This window comes from Salvelinus namaycush, chromosome 19 (genome assembly GCF_016432855.1).
Source record: "Salvelinus namaycush isolate Seneca chromosome 19, SaNama_1.0, whole genome shotgun sequence".
In the NCBI taxonomy this organism is placed as follows: Eukaryota; Metazoa; Chordata; class Actinopteri; order Salmoniformes; family Salmonidae; genus Salvelinus; species Salvelinus namaycush.
Window position 1 is genome coordinate 16208703 of NC_052325.1, and position 16196 is coordinate 16224898.

The 16196-nt window shown below is 45.4% G+C and overlaps 1 protein-coding gene and 1 pseudogene across 2 annotated transcripts in view; both read right to left on the minus strand.

The window, feature by feature from the left end:
* Positions 1-1229: 1229 nt before the first annotated feature.
* On the minus strand, positions 1230-1903 carry LOC120064194 (annotated as a pseudogene).
* A 7044-nt stretch (positions 1904-8947) lies between these two features.
* LOC120064175 (collagen alpha-1(VIII) chain-like) overlaps positions 8948-16196 on the minus strand; it is a 78183-nt gene continuing 70934 nt past the window's right edge. For both annotated transcript variants that reach the window (XM_039014563.1, XM_039014562.1), the window contains exons 2-3: positions 11570-11897; positions 8948-11322 (exon numbers count right to left, since the gene is read on the minus strand). In XM_039014563.1, the coding sequence (XP_038870491.1) occupies positions 9368-11322; positions 11570-11894 (2280 nt within the window). In that variant the 5' untranslated portion in view covers positions 11895-11897 and the 3' untranslated portion in view covers positions 8948-9367. The remainder of the gene's footprint in view (positions 11323-11569; positions 11898-16196) is intronic.

Genomic DNA, 16196 nt, shown 5'->3' on the forward strand with positions numbered 1-16196 from the left:
ACACAGAATATCATGTCTCTCAGGCTCAAGCTTTGGGCAGTACTTGTGTGCATGCCTTATAGTGCTTTCAATATTTGACAGATTAGTCAACCGATGTCCATTTACTGAAACCATGGCAACAAACTTGTTCAGCCCTCATTCCTCCTCTGTTGAGACAAAGAGTCAGTTGAGAGATCCTCCTTCCGGCTGAAGTCTCACACAAGGGCCTGGTTCATACACACACATCTAACAGCTGTATCAGTAAACATTGCGGTCTCAGAGGAAGCTGCAGTCTCTCTCGTTCGAACTCTGAGGCTTGTCAAACTAAGTAGAGTGTTGCTGATACTAACTGCTAGCTGGCTGGCACAGCTCAGGCTAGGTCCAGTAAGATCCAGGACCTGAGAGGAAGAGGCTAGTTGACATGGCAACAAGTAGAGAACCAAGGTAGTAACACCCCACAGCGTTCATGAGAGAATATATATTTTTAATATAACCTTTATTTAACTAGGCAAGTCAGTTAAGAACAAATTCTTATTTACAATGACGGCCTACACCGGACGAACCAGGACGACGCTGGGCCAATTGTGCGCCACCCTATGGGACTCCCAATCACGGCCGGTTGTGATACAGCCTGGATTCAAACCAGGGTGTCTGTAGTGACGACTAGCACTGAGATGCAGTGCCTTTGACCGCTGGGCCACTCGGGAGCCCCAAGATAGATGAAATGGGAAGGACAAAATAGATAACATGGATCCAGAGTAGTGGAATGAGACATGTGTGTGTTTGTGTATGTTTTTGTGTGTGTATGTAATATACTAATGTGTGTATCACAGGACGTTGGTGGAACCTTAATTTGGGAGAACGGGCTCGTGGTAATGGCTGGAGCGGAACAGGTGGAATGGTATCAAATGTGTCAAGTCAAACACATGGATTCCATGTTTTTGATGCCCTTTAATTCACTCTGTTCCAGCCATTATTATGAGCCATCCTCCCTTCAGCATTCTCCTATGGTGTGTGTGAGATAAAATGTACATTGAGTCAGTGTCTTTGAAATGGAGAGAGAGAGTATGCAAGCTTGGCGAGAAAGAGTATGCAAGGTTGACTAGACAATCTGGAAAAATAATGGACAGGGATTATGAGGTAGTAAATAAATAACAATATACAGTACTTATAAATGCATCCTAGAGACAGACAGAACAAATTTCAAAACTCAGTTCTTCCCTTGCCTCAAAACCCACAATACATCTTCATCACTTCTTCTTCTTGTTCTCCTGTGTGAAATCGAACCAGGCGTCCAGCAGTTTCTTTCTGTAGTATATCTGACAGGCATCCACCTGCACCGCCCCCACTATCACCAGGTACATGACGGTGACTTCCGCACAGCCGAAGATGAAGCGGTAGGCCTTGCCTTGGCAGTAAAGCTCCTGGGCCTCGCCGAGCATCTCCATGGCGCCGTAGAAGAGTAGAGCGATGGAGAACAGGCCTGAGCTGATCATGGAGATCACCAGGTAGCTGATGTTGTTCTTGGACAGCGACAGGCTGCTGGTGACCAGTGGAAAGAAACTGATCAGGTAGGGGTACTCCCATCTGTAGGGATTGGCCGCCGGGTCGCTGGGCACCAGGTCGAGTTTGCTGATGGTCACCTGGGCCACGAGCCACAGCAGAAGGTGGACAAAGTTGAGCTTCCGCAACTCCTACTTTATCAAGGCACTGGAGGCACAGAGGAAAAAGGGGAGAGGAGGGTTGAGACAGTATGTTTAATGTTCCGATAGAAAAGTAGGCAGACAAGACAGACAAGCATACAGACAGATAAGTGCACAGACAGATATGATTACCTCAACTGGTACTGCGGGGCCACCTTCTCTCTGTGTTTGAAGTCACTCGCATCAGTACCTGAAGCTTGAGGGCCCACACGAGACATCATGGTAACAACCTGCTTCCCTGAAAACCAAGCAACAAACAATCATTAATCTTACTAGACTAGTAGGCTTGGGGCTCTACTCAAACCTTAGCGCTGAAATTCAATTGAAATGTAAAGGCAATGTTTCCGCGTTGGAGTGGACGGCAATCATGTTGCATATGTCAGCTCAGTTGGAAATGGCCTGTAGCCCTTTCCTGCAGTCAATGACAAAAAGCACCCTCTTTGGCCTCATGGGTTGAATATTATTCATATTTTTGATGATTTCATAATTAATCAATATTATATATTTTTAAAACGACAACAATCTGGTGTTTCTATGTAAAACAGTTTTGTTACATTTCAGTCTTCTATGATGTTCTGTATAAACAGTGTAATTTGGGATGCAAACTCAAAATGTAATACATTTCAACTCTATATCTGACGTGGTACAGGTGTCTTCTTTTTTTTTAGCCCATAACCATGTGTGTGAGGTGTATACTTTTGTTTCAAAGTAGATTTGTTTAAGACTACAAAGAATCACTCTGTGTGACCCTGATTTAGCCCACTGCAGTTAAAGGCTACATTTACGAGATTGAATAGAGCCCCAAGTGTGCATTTTCAGCAAACATTCTAGAAGATTCTATGTAGTAACTCTATATCCAAACCAATATATTTAATGTCGTTTTTTTAAGCCCACATCTGATCCTTTAATAATATGTGTTTTTCACATGCATTTCATTCAAAGAATTGGTTATGCAGACACACACACCGATGTGATGATCAGGCTTGATAACGATGTCGCTGAGCTAGTGGAAATTTGAAATGGAATTTGCATCTGTTGGCCATCAAGTAGGCTATACATTTCTATGCAGTTGCAGGCTACTGTAGCCTACCATTTGATACAATAAATATATATCGAAATTACAATATCACTGGAGTTATTGCAAATCAATTTGTGCCACTTGTGTAGCCTACCTTGACCTGGCAAACGGATTTAATAAATAGCCTAAAACTCAGTTTGTTGTTGTAGCCTTGTGTTATTATGTAATTATTAATGGCCATATTTAATTAATTAAATCGGAAGTTATCAATTGTGATAATCGTAGCTCCGCACAATAAAAGCAGGGTGAACAGATGACAGTGACGTGTGCGCGCACGCGCGGAAGATCAGTCGCAGCATCCCTTTTTTTCCACTGAGCTTTTTTCTCGCAGCATCCTTTTTAAGATATGTGAACTGTTGGTAAGAAACCAAAACATGTATTTTTGTGTTTTGCGGAAGAAAGAAAGCACCTCTTATTATGAGGAAATACATCTATATGTCCCCATAGATGTGCCTGAAAACTATAGGATGGATCTAAGATATAATAGACTATTTTAATAGTCATCTGAACGAGTCAAGGGACAGTAGCCTATCTGTCTGGCAGCACAGTATCCTCATCTCTACACCATATGGCATATCCAATCAGCTGCAATGATCATGACTATAGTTAATGACTGCATTATTAAACCAGAGCAAATTTACTGTAGCCTAGATCAGGAGCAAGTACAATTCGTTTATTACATTTGGACTGGTGAACTGCACTTATCTGATGTGCACTTATTATGGTCACACAATGACATAATACCTGTCTTATTTGGGCTCCCGAGTGGCATAGTGGTGTAAGGTGAGGCATCTCAGTGCAAGAGGTGTCACTACAGTCCCTGGTTCAAATCCAGGCTGTATCACATCTGGCCGTGATTGGGAGTCCCATAGGGCGGCTCACAATTGGCCCAGTGTTGTCGGGTTGTGGCCGGGGTAGGCTGTCATTGTAAATAAGAATTTGTTCTTAACTAGTTAAATAAAGGTTAAATATAAATAAAAGTCTTGATATACACTGAGTGTACAAAAGCCTCTACCACTTCTCTCTCCCGGATCCGGGATCCTCCTCATCAAAAAAGCTGACTAGCATAGCCTAGCCTAACGGGACAGGGATATCATATAATATAATTTTCATGAAATCACAAGTCCAATACAGCAAATGAAAGATAAACATCTTGTGAATCCAGCCATCATTTCCGATTTTTAAAATGTTTTACAGCGAAAACACAATATGTATTTCTATTAGCTAACCACAATAGCCAAACACACAACCGCATATTTTCACCATGTTTCCACCGCATAGGTAGCTTTCACAAAACCGACAAAATAGAGATAAAATTAGTCACTAACCAAGAAACAACTTCATCAGATGACAGTCTTATAACATGTTATACAATACATTTATGTTTTGTTCGAAAATGTGCATATTTGAGGTATAAATCATAGTTTTACATTGCAGCCACCATCAAAAATAGCACCAAAGCAGCCAGAATAATTACAGAGAGCAACGTGAAATACATAAATACTCATCATAAAACATTTATGAAAAATACATGGTGTACAGCAAATGAAAGATAAACATCTTGTGAATCCAGCCAATATTTCCGATTTTTTAAGTGTTTTACAGCGAAAACACAATATAGAATTATATTAGCTTACCACAATAGCCAAACACACAAACGCATTTATTCACCGCAAAGGTGGCTTTCGCAAAAAACAGCAAAAGATATAAAATGAATCACTAACCTTTGGACAACTTCATCAGATGACAGTCTTATAACATCATGTTATACAATACATTTATGTTTTGTTCGAAAATGTACATATTTATAGCTACAAATCCTGGTTATACATTGTGAATACGTAGCAACGATTCACCAGAATCTCCGGAGATATTTTGGACACTCACCTAATCTGACCAAAGAACTCATCATAAACTTTACATAAAAATACTTGTTGTATGGCAAATGAAAGATACACTGGTTCTTAATGCAACCGCTGTGTTAGATTTTTAAAAATAACTTTACCATAACATACAGCTTGCGTTATTGTGAGACAGCACTCACCAACACGGCGGAGAATAGGAGTCAACATTTTACACAGAAATACGAAATAACATCATAAATGTTTTCTTACTTTTGCTGAGCTTCCATCAGAATGTTGTACAAGGAGTCCTTGGTCCAGAATAAATCGTTGTTTGGTTTTAAAATGTCCATTTCTTCTGTCGAATTCGCGCCACAATGCTAGCCAAGGTTGCTAACATTCCCATCCTCTCTTGGCGCAAAGAACGGAAAACTCCAAAAGTCCCAATAAACGTTGAATAAACTGATAAAACTCGGTTGAAAAAAACTACTTTATGATGTTATTATCATATATATCAAATAAAATCAGAGCTGGAGATATTCGCCGTGTATACCGAACGCTTTTCAGAAGACAATGTCGAGCTCCCCCGCGCGCCGTCGAAGACAAAGAAAATACCTGACCTGTCACTCCAAAAGCTCTTATTCGACCTCAAATCAAGCTAGACACCCCATTCCACCTTCCACTGCCTGTTGACATCTAGTGGAAGGCGTATGAAGTGCATACATATCGATAAATAAAAGCCAGTTGAATAGGCAGGCCCTGAAACAGAGCCTCGTTTTCAGATTTTTCACTTCCTGTATGGAAGTTTGCTGCCAAATGAGTTTTGTTTTACTCACAGATATAATGCAAACAGTTTTAGAAACTTCGCAGTGTTTTCTATCCAATAGTAATAATAATATGCATATTGTATGATCTAGAATAGAGTACGAGGCAGTTTAATTTGGGCACGATTTTTTCCAAAGTGAAAACAGCGCCCTCCTATTGACAAGAAGTGTTAAGAACACCTTCCTAATATTCAGCCTCAATTCATCAGGGCAAATGACATCAATAAGTCTATTTTATGGAAAGAGCATAATGTTCATAATGTTTTGTATACTCTGTGTATTTTGAAAAAAATTGTAACAAAGGACCTTCTAGTTAAATCATCTTTATTATTGTTTTAAACAACATCAACAGTATAACAGTAAAAACATTACAACTCTGGGTTTCTTTTGGTTTACTGAAATCTTTAGCACCATAGGCCCAAATAAAGAAAGAAAACTGAATTCATATCTATTCATTTCTAAAAAAATGTTTTAACTACATTTTATTCCACTTCTGCACATTTAAAATATAGGAGGTCAGTAGTCAAAATAATACATTATAGTGATAAATGCTGCAGAATTTTTTCTCCGTCAAGCGTATTGTGCTGGGGCCCTGGGGGGGTAGAAGGGTAGAGGGGAGGGGCGGAGGTGGGTGAGGGAAGGGTGGATGGGTTAGTTATAGGGACATGGGTGAGGGAGAAGGAGAGGGAGGGGCATGCAGGAAGGCATTTTCACCGTTCTTCCGCTCTTTTTTAATGTTCTACTCTTTGGGTGCGTTTGTAAATTCACTCTGGAGTTCCAGAGAGCGCTCCGAGTGTAATCTGGCCATTCGTAAATTCAGAGCATTTCTCTCTCAGAGCGTTCAGCGCACACACTGGACGCTGGCCGAGGAGTAAGGCTGATCTGAGCGTTCTGACCTCACAACTGCAGTCAAGCACCCAAGCTAACTGGCTAAAGCTACTTCCAGACATAAATGAGAGAGCCCCTCTCTCTGACCTTTTTTCTCCGACCTAGCAGATTTGGTTAGGCTGTTTCTATGTTATCCAGAGCATTGGTGACTGTAACTGTGCTGCTGGCAACAATTTAATTACGCTTTTTGCCAACGTTTACTGACACCGGCCATATTCCTTTTTTTCTTCTTTTTGTCTTTTAACCCCTTTGACATCAAAGTATTCATTATTCTTAAATCTTAACCTCCACATAGAGTACCTATAATCAGATTATTTAAATTCTGTACTGCTGAGCCAAGAGGGATTACACACCTTTTTTATGTCTAACATTCATTCAATTATCTTATTCAAAAGTTATTCAAAAGAATCACAATTGATTATCAATGTATCTCTTACTTACAGAAACGTTTAGGCCCCTCTTATTAATGAGGGTCTGGGTCTTGGACAGATGTTTTTCATACGTCTGCCATTATAACACTACTGCTTTATTCAGCTGACACCCGACACATACAGCAATAAAAGGGTTTGTAAGGACAGCAGTGGTCTTCCAATTTTTGGGTACAATAGTGTCTGTTGGAGCCTTATTCTTTACTTGCCACAAGAGGCATTGCTTTGCACAACACTAATACACCCATAATACATTATTTTGCCAACCATTTAATGCGACAAAATCACCCTTATAAACATCACAGATGATGCTTGTCTGCAAAAGTTTAAAAAATAATCAAACAAATCAATCAAAAACACAACAAGAAAGTTACGCAACAAACTAAAACGTGAAATAAACCATTGCACCACTTTATTTGAATCTTGAACTCTATTGGTTTTCAGTTGCCTTTCTATAAGTACTGTAATAGCACATTGCAGATGCCATTTTACGAGGAATTATATTTGTTTTCTTTAGTTATTCAATTTACATTCTTTGCCACAGTTTCATTAATGACAGCTGCCAGTTTGCAAAGGAACATGTAGGGACTTGAGAAAACACTACAAGAGATACATCTCTTTCCACATCTGTCTGTGCAGCACTTTAAATTAAACTGATACATACAGTTGAAGTCTGAAGTTTACATACACTTAGGTTGGAGTCATTAAAACTTGTTTTTCAACCACTACACACATTTCTTGTTAACAAACTATCGTTTTTGGCAAGTCGGTTAGGACATCTACATTGTGCATGACACAAGTCATTTTTCCAACAATTGTTTCTAGACAGATTATTTCACATATAATTCACTGTATCACAATTCCAGTGGGTCAGAAGTTTACATACACTAAGTTGAATGTGCCTTTAAACAGCTTGGAAAATTCCAGCAAATGATGTCATGGCTTTAGACGCTTCTGATAGGCTAATTGACATAATTTGGGTCAATTGGAGGTGTACCTGTGGATGTATTTCAAGGCCTACCTTCAAACTCAGTGCCTCTTTGCTTGACATCATGGGAAAATCAAAAGAAATCAGCCAAGATTGTAGACCTCCACAAGTCTGGTTCATCCTTGGGAGCAATTTCCAAACGCCTGAAGGTACCACTTTCATCTGTACAAACAATAGTACGCAAGTATAAACCCCATGGGACAACGCAGCTGTCATACCACTCAGGAAGGAGACACGTTCTGTCTCCTAGAGATGAACGTACTTTGGTGCAAAAAGTGCAAATCAATCCCAGAACAACAGCAAAGGACCTTGTGAAGATGCTGGAGGAAACAGGTACAAAATAATCTATATGCACAGTAAAACAAGTCCTATATCGACATAACCTGAAAGGCCGTTCAGCAAGGAAGAAGCCACTGCTCCAAAACCTGCATAAAAAAGCCACACTACGGTTTGCAACTACACATGGGGACAAAGATCGTACTTTTTGGAGAAATGTCCTCTGGTCTGATGAAACAAAAATAGAACTGTTTGGCCATAATGACCATCGTTATGGAAAAAGGGCGACGCTTGCAAGCCGAAGAACACCATCCCAACCGTGAAGCACAGGGGTGGCAGCATCATGTTGTGGGGATGCTTTACTGCAGGAGGGACTGGTGCACTAAACAAAATAGATGGCATCATGAGGGAGGAACATTATGTGGATATATTGAAGCAACATCTCAAGACATCAGTCAGGAAGTTAAAGCTTGGTCGCAAATGGGTCTTCCAAATGAACAATGACCCCAAGCATACTTCCAAAGTTGTGGCAAAATGGCTTAAGGACAACAAAGTCAAGGTATTGGAGTGGCCATCACGAAGCCCTGACCTCAATTCTATAGAAAAATTGTGGGCAGAACTGAAAAAGGAGGCCTACAAACCTCACTCAGTAACACCAGCTCTGTCAGGAGGAATGGGCCAAAATTCACCTAACTTCTTGTGGGAAGCTTGTGGAAGGCTACCTGAAATGTTTGACCCAAGTTAAACAATTTAAAGGCAATGGTACAAAATACTAATTGAGTGTATGTAAACTTCTGACCCACTGGGAATGTGATGAAAGCTGAAATAAATTATTCTCTCTACTATTATTCTGACATTTCACATTCTTAAAATAAAGTGGCGATCCTAACTGACCTAAGACAGAGAATTTTTACTAGGATTGAATGTCAGGAATTGTGAAAAGCTGAGTTTAAATGTATTTGGCTAAGGTGTATGTAAACTTCCGACTTCAACTGTACATATGACTACATTTCACAATATGTGAACCCTGTTGATGTAATGGAATCTTTTAATGCAGTGTTGTAACGTTGTAACACTCTTAAGAGCGGTAGATAGATACAGAAATCTTTGTACCACAACATAAATGGTTATAAAAACTGCATATATGTACATTCACTCACACACATACACACTCCTCTCTCAGATTTTCCCAGGGACGGTCCGACGCGTCCTCCTATCGCTGTCGATCTCAACAGCATCAATCTCAACAGATAGTTGATGTTTAAAAAAAAACATATACATTTAAAGACTTCTATAATCAATGCTCAAATTTCTCCAACATTTTCTCCCTCTGTCACTGTCTCTTCCTCTCTATAGTTGTTGTTACATAGGGTACAACAAGTACCCAGAGAAGGATGAGTGGACGTATTGGCCAGCGTATAGTCCTGCGGCCTGGTCCGAGGGTAGCTGGAGGTACACGGTGTCCCCGGGCTGTAGAGGTAACACTGCGCTCCCCGACGCCTGATCCAGGAATCCCTTCTTATACTCGTCATACGTATACATCACAGGCTCATCGTTCCTCATCAGCGCCACCCACACGTTGGCCCCTTTGCAGTGGACGTGGTAGGCAAAGTAGTAGATCCCGGGCATGTCGCAGGTAAACACGCCTGTCTGGGGGTTGTAGTTCTGACGGCCGTTGTACAGGATCTTGTCGAACACCACAGGCGTTCCCACTGGTGGGAAGGGTATGGTCACCAGAGCCGTGAACGCGGGCATCTCCAGGCCATTGGCGCCCATCACCTCTCCACTGTTTCCTCCATATTTCCCCTTCTTGCCATAGCCGGCGGTCTTGACTCCGTCCAGCCCAGGAGGAATACCCATCTCAGGGAGGACTGCTCCCATGTTAGGGGAGAGGGCAGGGGGTCCGGGTGGGCCTGGGGGACCAGGTAGACCTGGCTGGCCTGGATTTCCTGGTGGTCCTCCAGGACCTTCTTTACCTGGAGGTCCAAGAGGACCAGGAACACCTGGGTTTCCGTTACCCTCAACGCCGGGAAGACCAGGTAATCCGCTGTCACCTTTAGACCCAGGGGCACCAGGAGGTCCGATCGGCCCACCTGCACCTCCCAGACCTGGAACGCCCTTAGGGCCTTGGGGACCCTTCTCTCCTGGAAGTCCTCCCTCTCCCTTTGGCCCAGATAGGCCTGGAACGCCAGGGGCGCCTGGTAACCCTTTGTGTCCGCCTTCCCCTTGGGGTCCTACAGGCCCAGCGGGACCCCTTGGCCCTGGCTCTCCTCCCTCTCCAGGGAAGCCATTCTGACCATGCAGTCCAGGAGGACCAGGCTCACCCTGGCCACCTGGCAGCCCCTTTTGCCCTCCCTCTCCAGCCTCTCCTTTTGGCCCTGGTTGGCCAAGACCTCCAGGGGGTCCCATAGGGCTAAGGGGACCAGCTGGTCCGATTGGTCCAGGTGGTCCAATCACACCTGGAAGTCCTCCATGGCCTTTGTCTCCCTTTGGTCCTGGGCCTCCGGGCATCCCACCCATCCCTTTATCTCCCTTGGGTCCTGGGAATCCTGGTTTTCCAAATCCGGGCAATCCAGGCTTCCCCGGCAAACCTGGAGGGCCTTGGTGCCCTTTCCCACCGGGCATGCCTGGTTGTCCAGGCAGACCATTCTGGCCTGGTTTCCCTTGGCCTGGCAGCCCTGGTGGACCGGTCTCGCCCCCCTCTCCTGCTGGTCCAGCCAGCCCCTGCTCTCCAGGAGGGCCTGGTTTCCCTGGTCCTCCTGGTGGCCCCAATATACCATTCATTCCAGGCTTGCCCACACCGGGCATGCCTCCCTGGCCTGGAGGTCCAGGGGGTCCTGCTGGCCCTTTGTGGCCTGGCTGTCCTGGCTGTCCAATTCCCTTGTCACCCTTGGGTCCTGGTAATCCTGGTAGTCCCGGCAGGCCCTTATGTCCTGGTTCCCCCTTGGGTCCTGGTTGTCCTGGCAACCCCCCAACCCCTGGTTTTCCTATCCCCGGGAGACCTGGAGGACCAGGGGGGCCCGAAGGCCCTGGCTGCCCCATATGACCGTCTCCACCGCTGGGGCCCAGCTCTCCAGGTACACCTGGGTCTCCCATGCCACCTGGCTTGCCTGGAATTCCCGGGAGTCCTGGTTTGCCTACACCAGGGAATCCTGGGGGACCAGCGGGGCCTGGTTTTCCTTCACCTCCTGGCTGTCCTACCCCAGGAGGACCTGGTGGCCCAGAGGGTCCCTCAGGTCCTGCAGGCCCAGCTGGGCCCTGCTCTCCTGGCAGGCCTCCAGGGAGACCTCCCACAGCCCCACTGGGGATTGTCTGACCTGTAGGGGATAAGATGTCCAGTCAGTCTTAACATTGGAAGATCGCAGGCATAGCACAATATTCAGCACAAGAGCAAAATGAAGTACAATCTGCTTGTGTGTATGTCTTAACTAGAGTTAGGCTAGGTAATAAACATTGAAGATTGACATAGTCTCAACATAAACAACATACTATTGGCCTACTCCATAGTAGTGCGCTACTTTCAACCAGAGCCACAAGTCCTTTGAGATTGCCATTCGATCTCACCTTTGTCCTGTCCACTGTTGACTACCACACCTTTGCGGGGGTACTCCTTGCCCATGTGCATGGGCATCTGGGGGATCTCTTTTCTGTAATGGGGGTACTGCATGTGGGGCATCTCCTTTCCTGGCCACTGCTGCTGACGGTGCTGCTCTTTGCTGCCCATGCCCATGTGGGACAGGTGTGGCATAGGCTGGTGCTGCTGGGGTTGCTGCTGGGGTTGCTGCTGGTGCTGCTTGTGTCCGTAGTATACCCCTGTGTGAACGAGAGGTAGTACTGCAAGCTGAAACAGAGCCACGAGGAGAGGGGCTGAGAGAGAAGGCACGGCCATGGCCTGGGGAAGACAGCAGAGGAGAACTATGTTAGACAATCAGTAAATTGATCAATTGATCAAAAAGTCAATCAATGAGTCAAGGGAATCTAATTCACTGTCAGTATGTATTTTTCAATCAAATGCAAACAGTCAAACATACATACATGGCAATAAAAGCCATATAACTGGTAATATGAAAGCTTTTCCCCATAGAAAGGGATTCATGCCCTGATACACCTTCGCATTGTTCTGGCTCCACCTACTGGACAATAAAGAGCAATATATTACACAGACAGCGATGCCCACAGCTGACTACAACCAGTCACTCAACACTTAACCATGGGCCAGCCTTTACAAAAATTGTATATATTGCCAGATGTAGGATGTGGTAACCACAAAACAGTTTTCTTTTTACATGCTCAATCTTGTAATAACACTGCTAACTGACTACATTTACATTTTACAGATGCTCTTATCCAGAGCAACTTCCAGTACTTAGTGCATATATTTTAATACTTTTTTTCTACTGTTCCCCCGTGGGAATCAAACCCACAACCCTGGCGCTTGCCATGCTCTGCCAACTGAGCTACACTTGACCTAGGCAGACCGTTGCCTAACACAATGTTTCCAATGCTGTTGCCTAGGGTCCGGTTTACGAGACTACTAACTGACTGAGCATTGCCTTGGCTTTCAAACAGCTGATGGAGCAAAATGATAACATGACTAATAGCCCTGTTATCAGACATACTATCAGACAAACGAACTGACAAGGACATTTATACTTCACATGAAAGCTTCTGAAAATAACCTACCAGATCAGAAAAAACTCAAATGCGTTTCAGCCTACAAGTCATAGCAGAAGAAAAAGCAATTTTACTCAAGATAGGGAGTTGGGAAAATCAATTATTCTCTGTTACGTTTAACATGTTCTTTCTTTCATTAAATAATGAATCATATAACGTGGCTGTTTTTGATGAGACTTTATGTGTGTCTCTGACCTTCTACTGTGAACCCTCCCAGATGTTCCTTGGAAATGAGGGTGCTCCATCAAGACCCAGCCACAGTATGACAAAGAGCATCAGGCCTGGAACTGGGAGATGGTGTATCTTGGCTTTGGTCCTCTTTTGTGTTACTGTAGCCAATTACTTTTTAACCCATTAAAACACGGTTAAAATTCCAATGCAAAATGTTGAGTTTGACTGTAATAGTAAAGATTATGTGAGAAGTAATATCTGATTGATTGGTATACAGTCTCAGAAATATGTTGTTATAGTGATGTACTTACAAAGGCTGGGCAATTTCAAGAATGCCATTGAACTGAATATGTTGTCACTTACTGTAGTTTGACTGTTTGATCTCTCTCACACACAGTTTCTCTCACACACTCTCTCTCTCCCTCTACCTCTATATATTTTTATCTCTCTCCCTCACTGACTCCCTCTGTCACTGTCTATCCCTCACTCTGTCCCTCTCTCATACAAAACACAGAGCTCTGATGGTCAAAGTCTGTACTGTAGGCTAAACACCAGTATGTTAGAGATCAGCCCTCCAAACCAAAGCTTTTTGTTCAGAGAGCTGGTCTGGCCAAAATATGCAGCACGAATTAGCTTTCTGAGTTGGCTTGGCCAGTTAGGTAGCCAGTTCATTCCAATTGGTTGTCACAGCTGACCTTTGTGAATGAGAAATACTGATGGAAGAAGGATGGAATACATTTGTTGGAGAAGCTATTATTCGGTGTTTCTGTCAAATTCATACTTACCATAGAGTTCATAGAGTTCACACTTTCTGAAGATAAATAAAGACAAATTTCTGCTTTCTTAGGTTCTCTGGGGTTTTTACAGTATGTTTCCTGCCAAGCCTCCGAATCACAGCAGCAGCATTTACAACACATACCATTTTAGAATAGATAGGCTACTACTTAAAAGTCATGCACAAGATTCAACCACAGGTATGAATGAATGATGTCAGAACTACTGACATACAAACATGTCTAATGCCGCAATGGAGGTCTACAGTGAGAAATGATACAGAGGGTATGGGTAAGTCAAGTCGTAAGGGATATCCGTTCCTGGTCAGTTCATGTGGTTGTGGTGAACTCCTAGCCTAACAGAGGTCCTGTTAGGTCCTCAGATGTTGGGCTGCAATGTCACGTTCCTGACCGGTTTTCTGTTATTTTGTATGTGTTTGACGGTCAGGGCGTGAGTTTGGGTGGGTAGTCTATGTTATGTGTTTCTATGTTGGTTTAAGGGTGACCTGATATGGCTCTCAATTAGAGGCAGGTGGTTTTCATTTCCTCTGATTGAGAGCCATATTAAGGTAGATGTTTTCACATTGATTGTTGTGGGTGGTTGTCTCCTGTGTCAGTGTCTGTGTATGTTACGCCACACGGGACTGTTTTCGGTTTTGTTTGTTTGTTTGTTTGTTCGTTTTATGTAGTCATTTTTCCTGTTCATGCGTTCTTCGTGTTTCATGTAAGTTCGTCGTCCAGGTCTGTCTACATCGTTTATTGTTTTGTAATTATTCAAGTGTTCGTCGTGTTTTCTGTTTTGTTTATTAAATATCATGTCTTATCACAACGCTGCGTCTTGGTTCAATCCATGCTCCTCCTCTTCGGATGAAGAGGAAGAGGAAAGCCGTTACAGAACCACCCACCACACCAGAACCAAGCAGCGTGAATTCGAGCAGTGGCCTGCTACACAGGATTATTGGAGTTGGGAGGAAATATTGGACGGAAAAGGTCCATGGGCACAGCCGGGAGAATATCGCCGTCCCAAAGCTGAGCTGGAGGCAGCGAAAGCAGAGAGGCGGCGATATGAGGAGGCAGCAAGGAGACGTGGCTGGAAGCCGGAGAATCAAGCTCAAGACCGGAGTTATGAAGGTACACGGCTAGCACGGAAGCCCGCGAAGAAACCCCAAAAATTTCTTGGGGGGGGGCTAAGAGGTAGTGGGCCAAGGGCAGGTAGGAGACCTGCGCCCACTTCTCAGGCTAACCGTGGAGAGCGGGAGTACGTAACATACACAGACACTGACACCGTGTTACGCAGTAGAGCGCACGGTGTCTCCTGTACGTGTGCATAGCCCGGTGCGGGTTATTCCACCTCCCCGCACTGGTAGGGCTAGATTGAGCATTGAGCCAAGTGCCATGAAGCCGGCTCTACATATCTGGCCACCAGTGCGTCTCCTCGGGCCGACTTACATGGCACCAGCCTTACGCATGGTGTCCCCGGTTCGCCTACATAGCCCGGTGCGGGTTATTCCACCTCCCCGCACTGGTCGGGCGACGGGGAGTATTCAACCAGGTAAGGTTGGGCAGGCTCAATGCTCAAGGGAGCCAGTACGCCTGCATGGTCCGGTATTTCCGGCGCCACCTTCCCGCCCCAGCCTAGTACCACCAGTGCCTACACCACGCACCAGGCTTCCAGTGCGTTTCCAGAGCCCTGTTCCTCCTCCACGCACTCTCCCTATGGTGCGTGTCTCCAGCCCAGTGCCTCCAGTTCCGGCACCACGCACTAAGCCACCTGTGCGTCTCCAGAGCCCTGTACGCACTGTTCCTTCTCCCCGCACTCGCCCTGAGGTGCGTGCCCTTAGCCCGGTACCACCAGTGCCGGTACCACGCACCAGGCCTATAGTGCACTTCGAGAGGTCAGTGTGCCCTGTCCCTGCTCCCCGCACTAGCCTGAAGGTGCGTGTCCTTAGCCCGGTGCCTCCAGTTCCGGCACCACGCACCAGGCCTACAGTGCGCCTCATCCGGCCAGAGCCATCCGTCTCCCCAGCGCCATCTGAGCCATCCGTCTCCCCAGCGCCATCTGAGCCATCCGTCTCCCCAGCGCCATCTGAGCCATCCGTCTCCCCAGCGCCATCTGAGCCATCCGTCTCCCCAGCGCCATCTGAGCCATCCGTCTGTCCCGAGCCATTAGAGCCGCCCGTCTGTCCCGAGCCGTCAGAGCCGTTAGTCAGTCAGGAGCCGCTAGAGCCATTCGTCAGTCAGGATCTGCCAGAGCCGCCAACCAGACAGGATCTGCCAGAGCCGCCAACCAGACAGGATCTGCCAGAGCCGCCAACCAGACAGGATCTGCCAGAGCCGCCAACCAGACAGGATCTGCCAGAGCCGCCAACCAGACAGGATCTGCCAGAGCCGTCAGCGAGCCATGAGCGTCCAGAGCCGTCAGCGAGCCATGAGCGTCCAGAGCCGTCAGCGAGCCATGAGCGTCCAGAGCCGTCAGCGAGCCATGAGCGTCCAGAGCCGTCAGCCAGCCATGAGCGTCCAGAGCCGTCAGCCAGCCATGAGCGTCCAGAGCCGTCAGCCAGCCATGAGCGTCC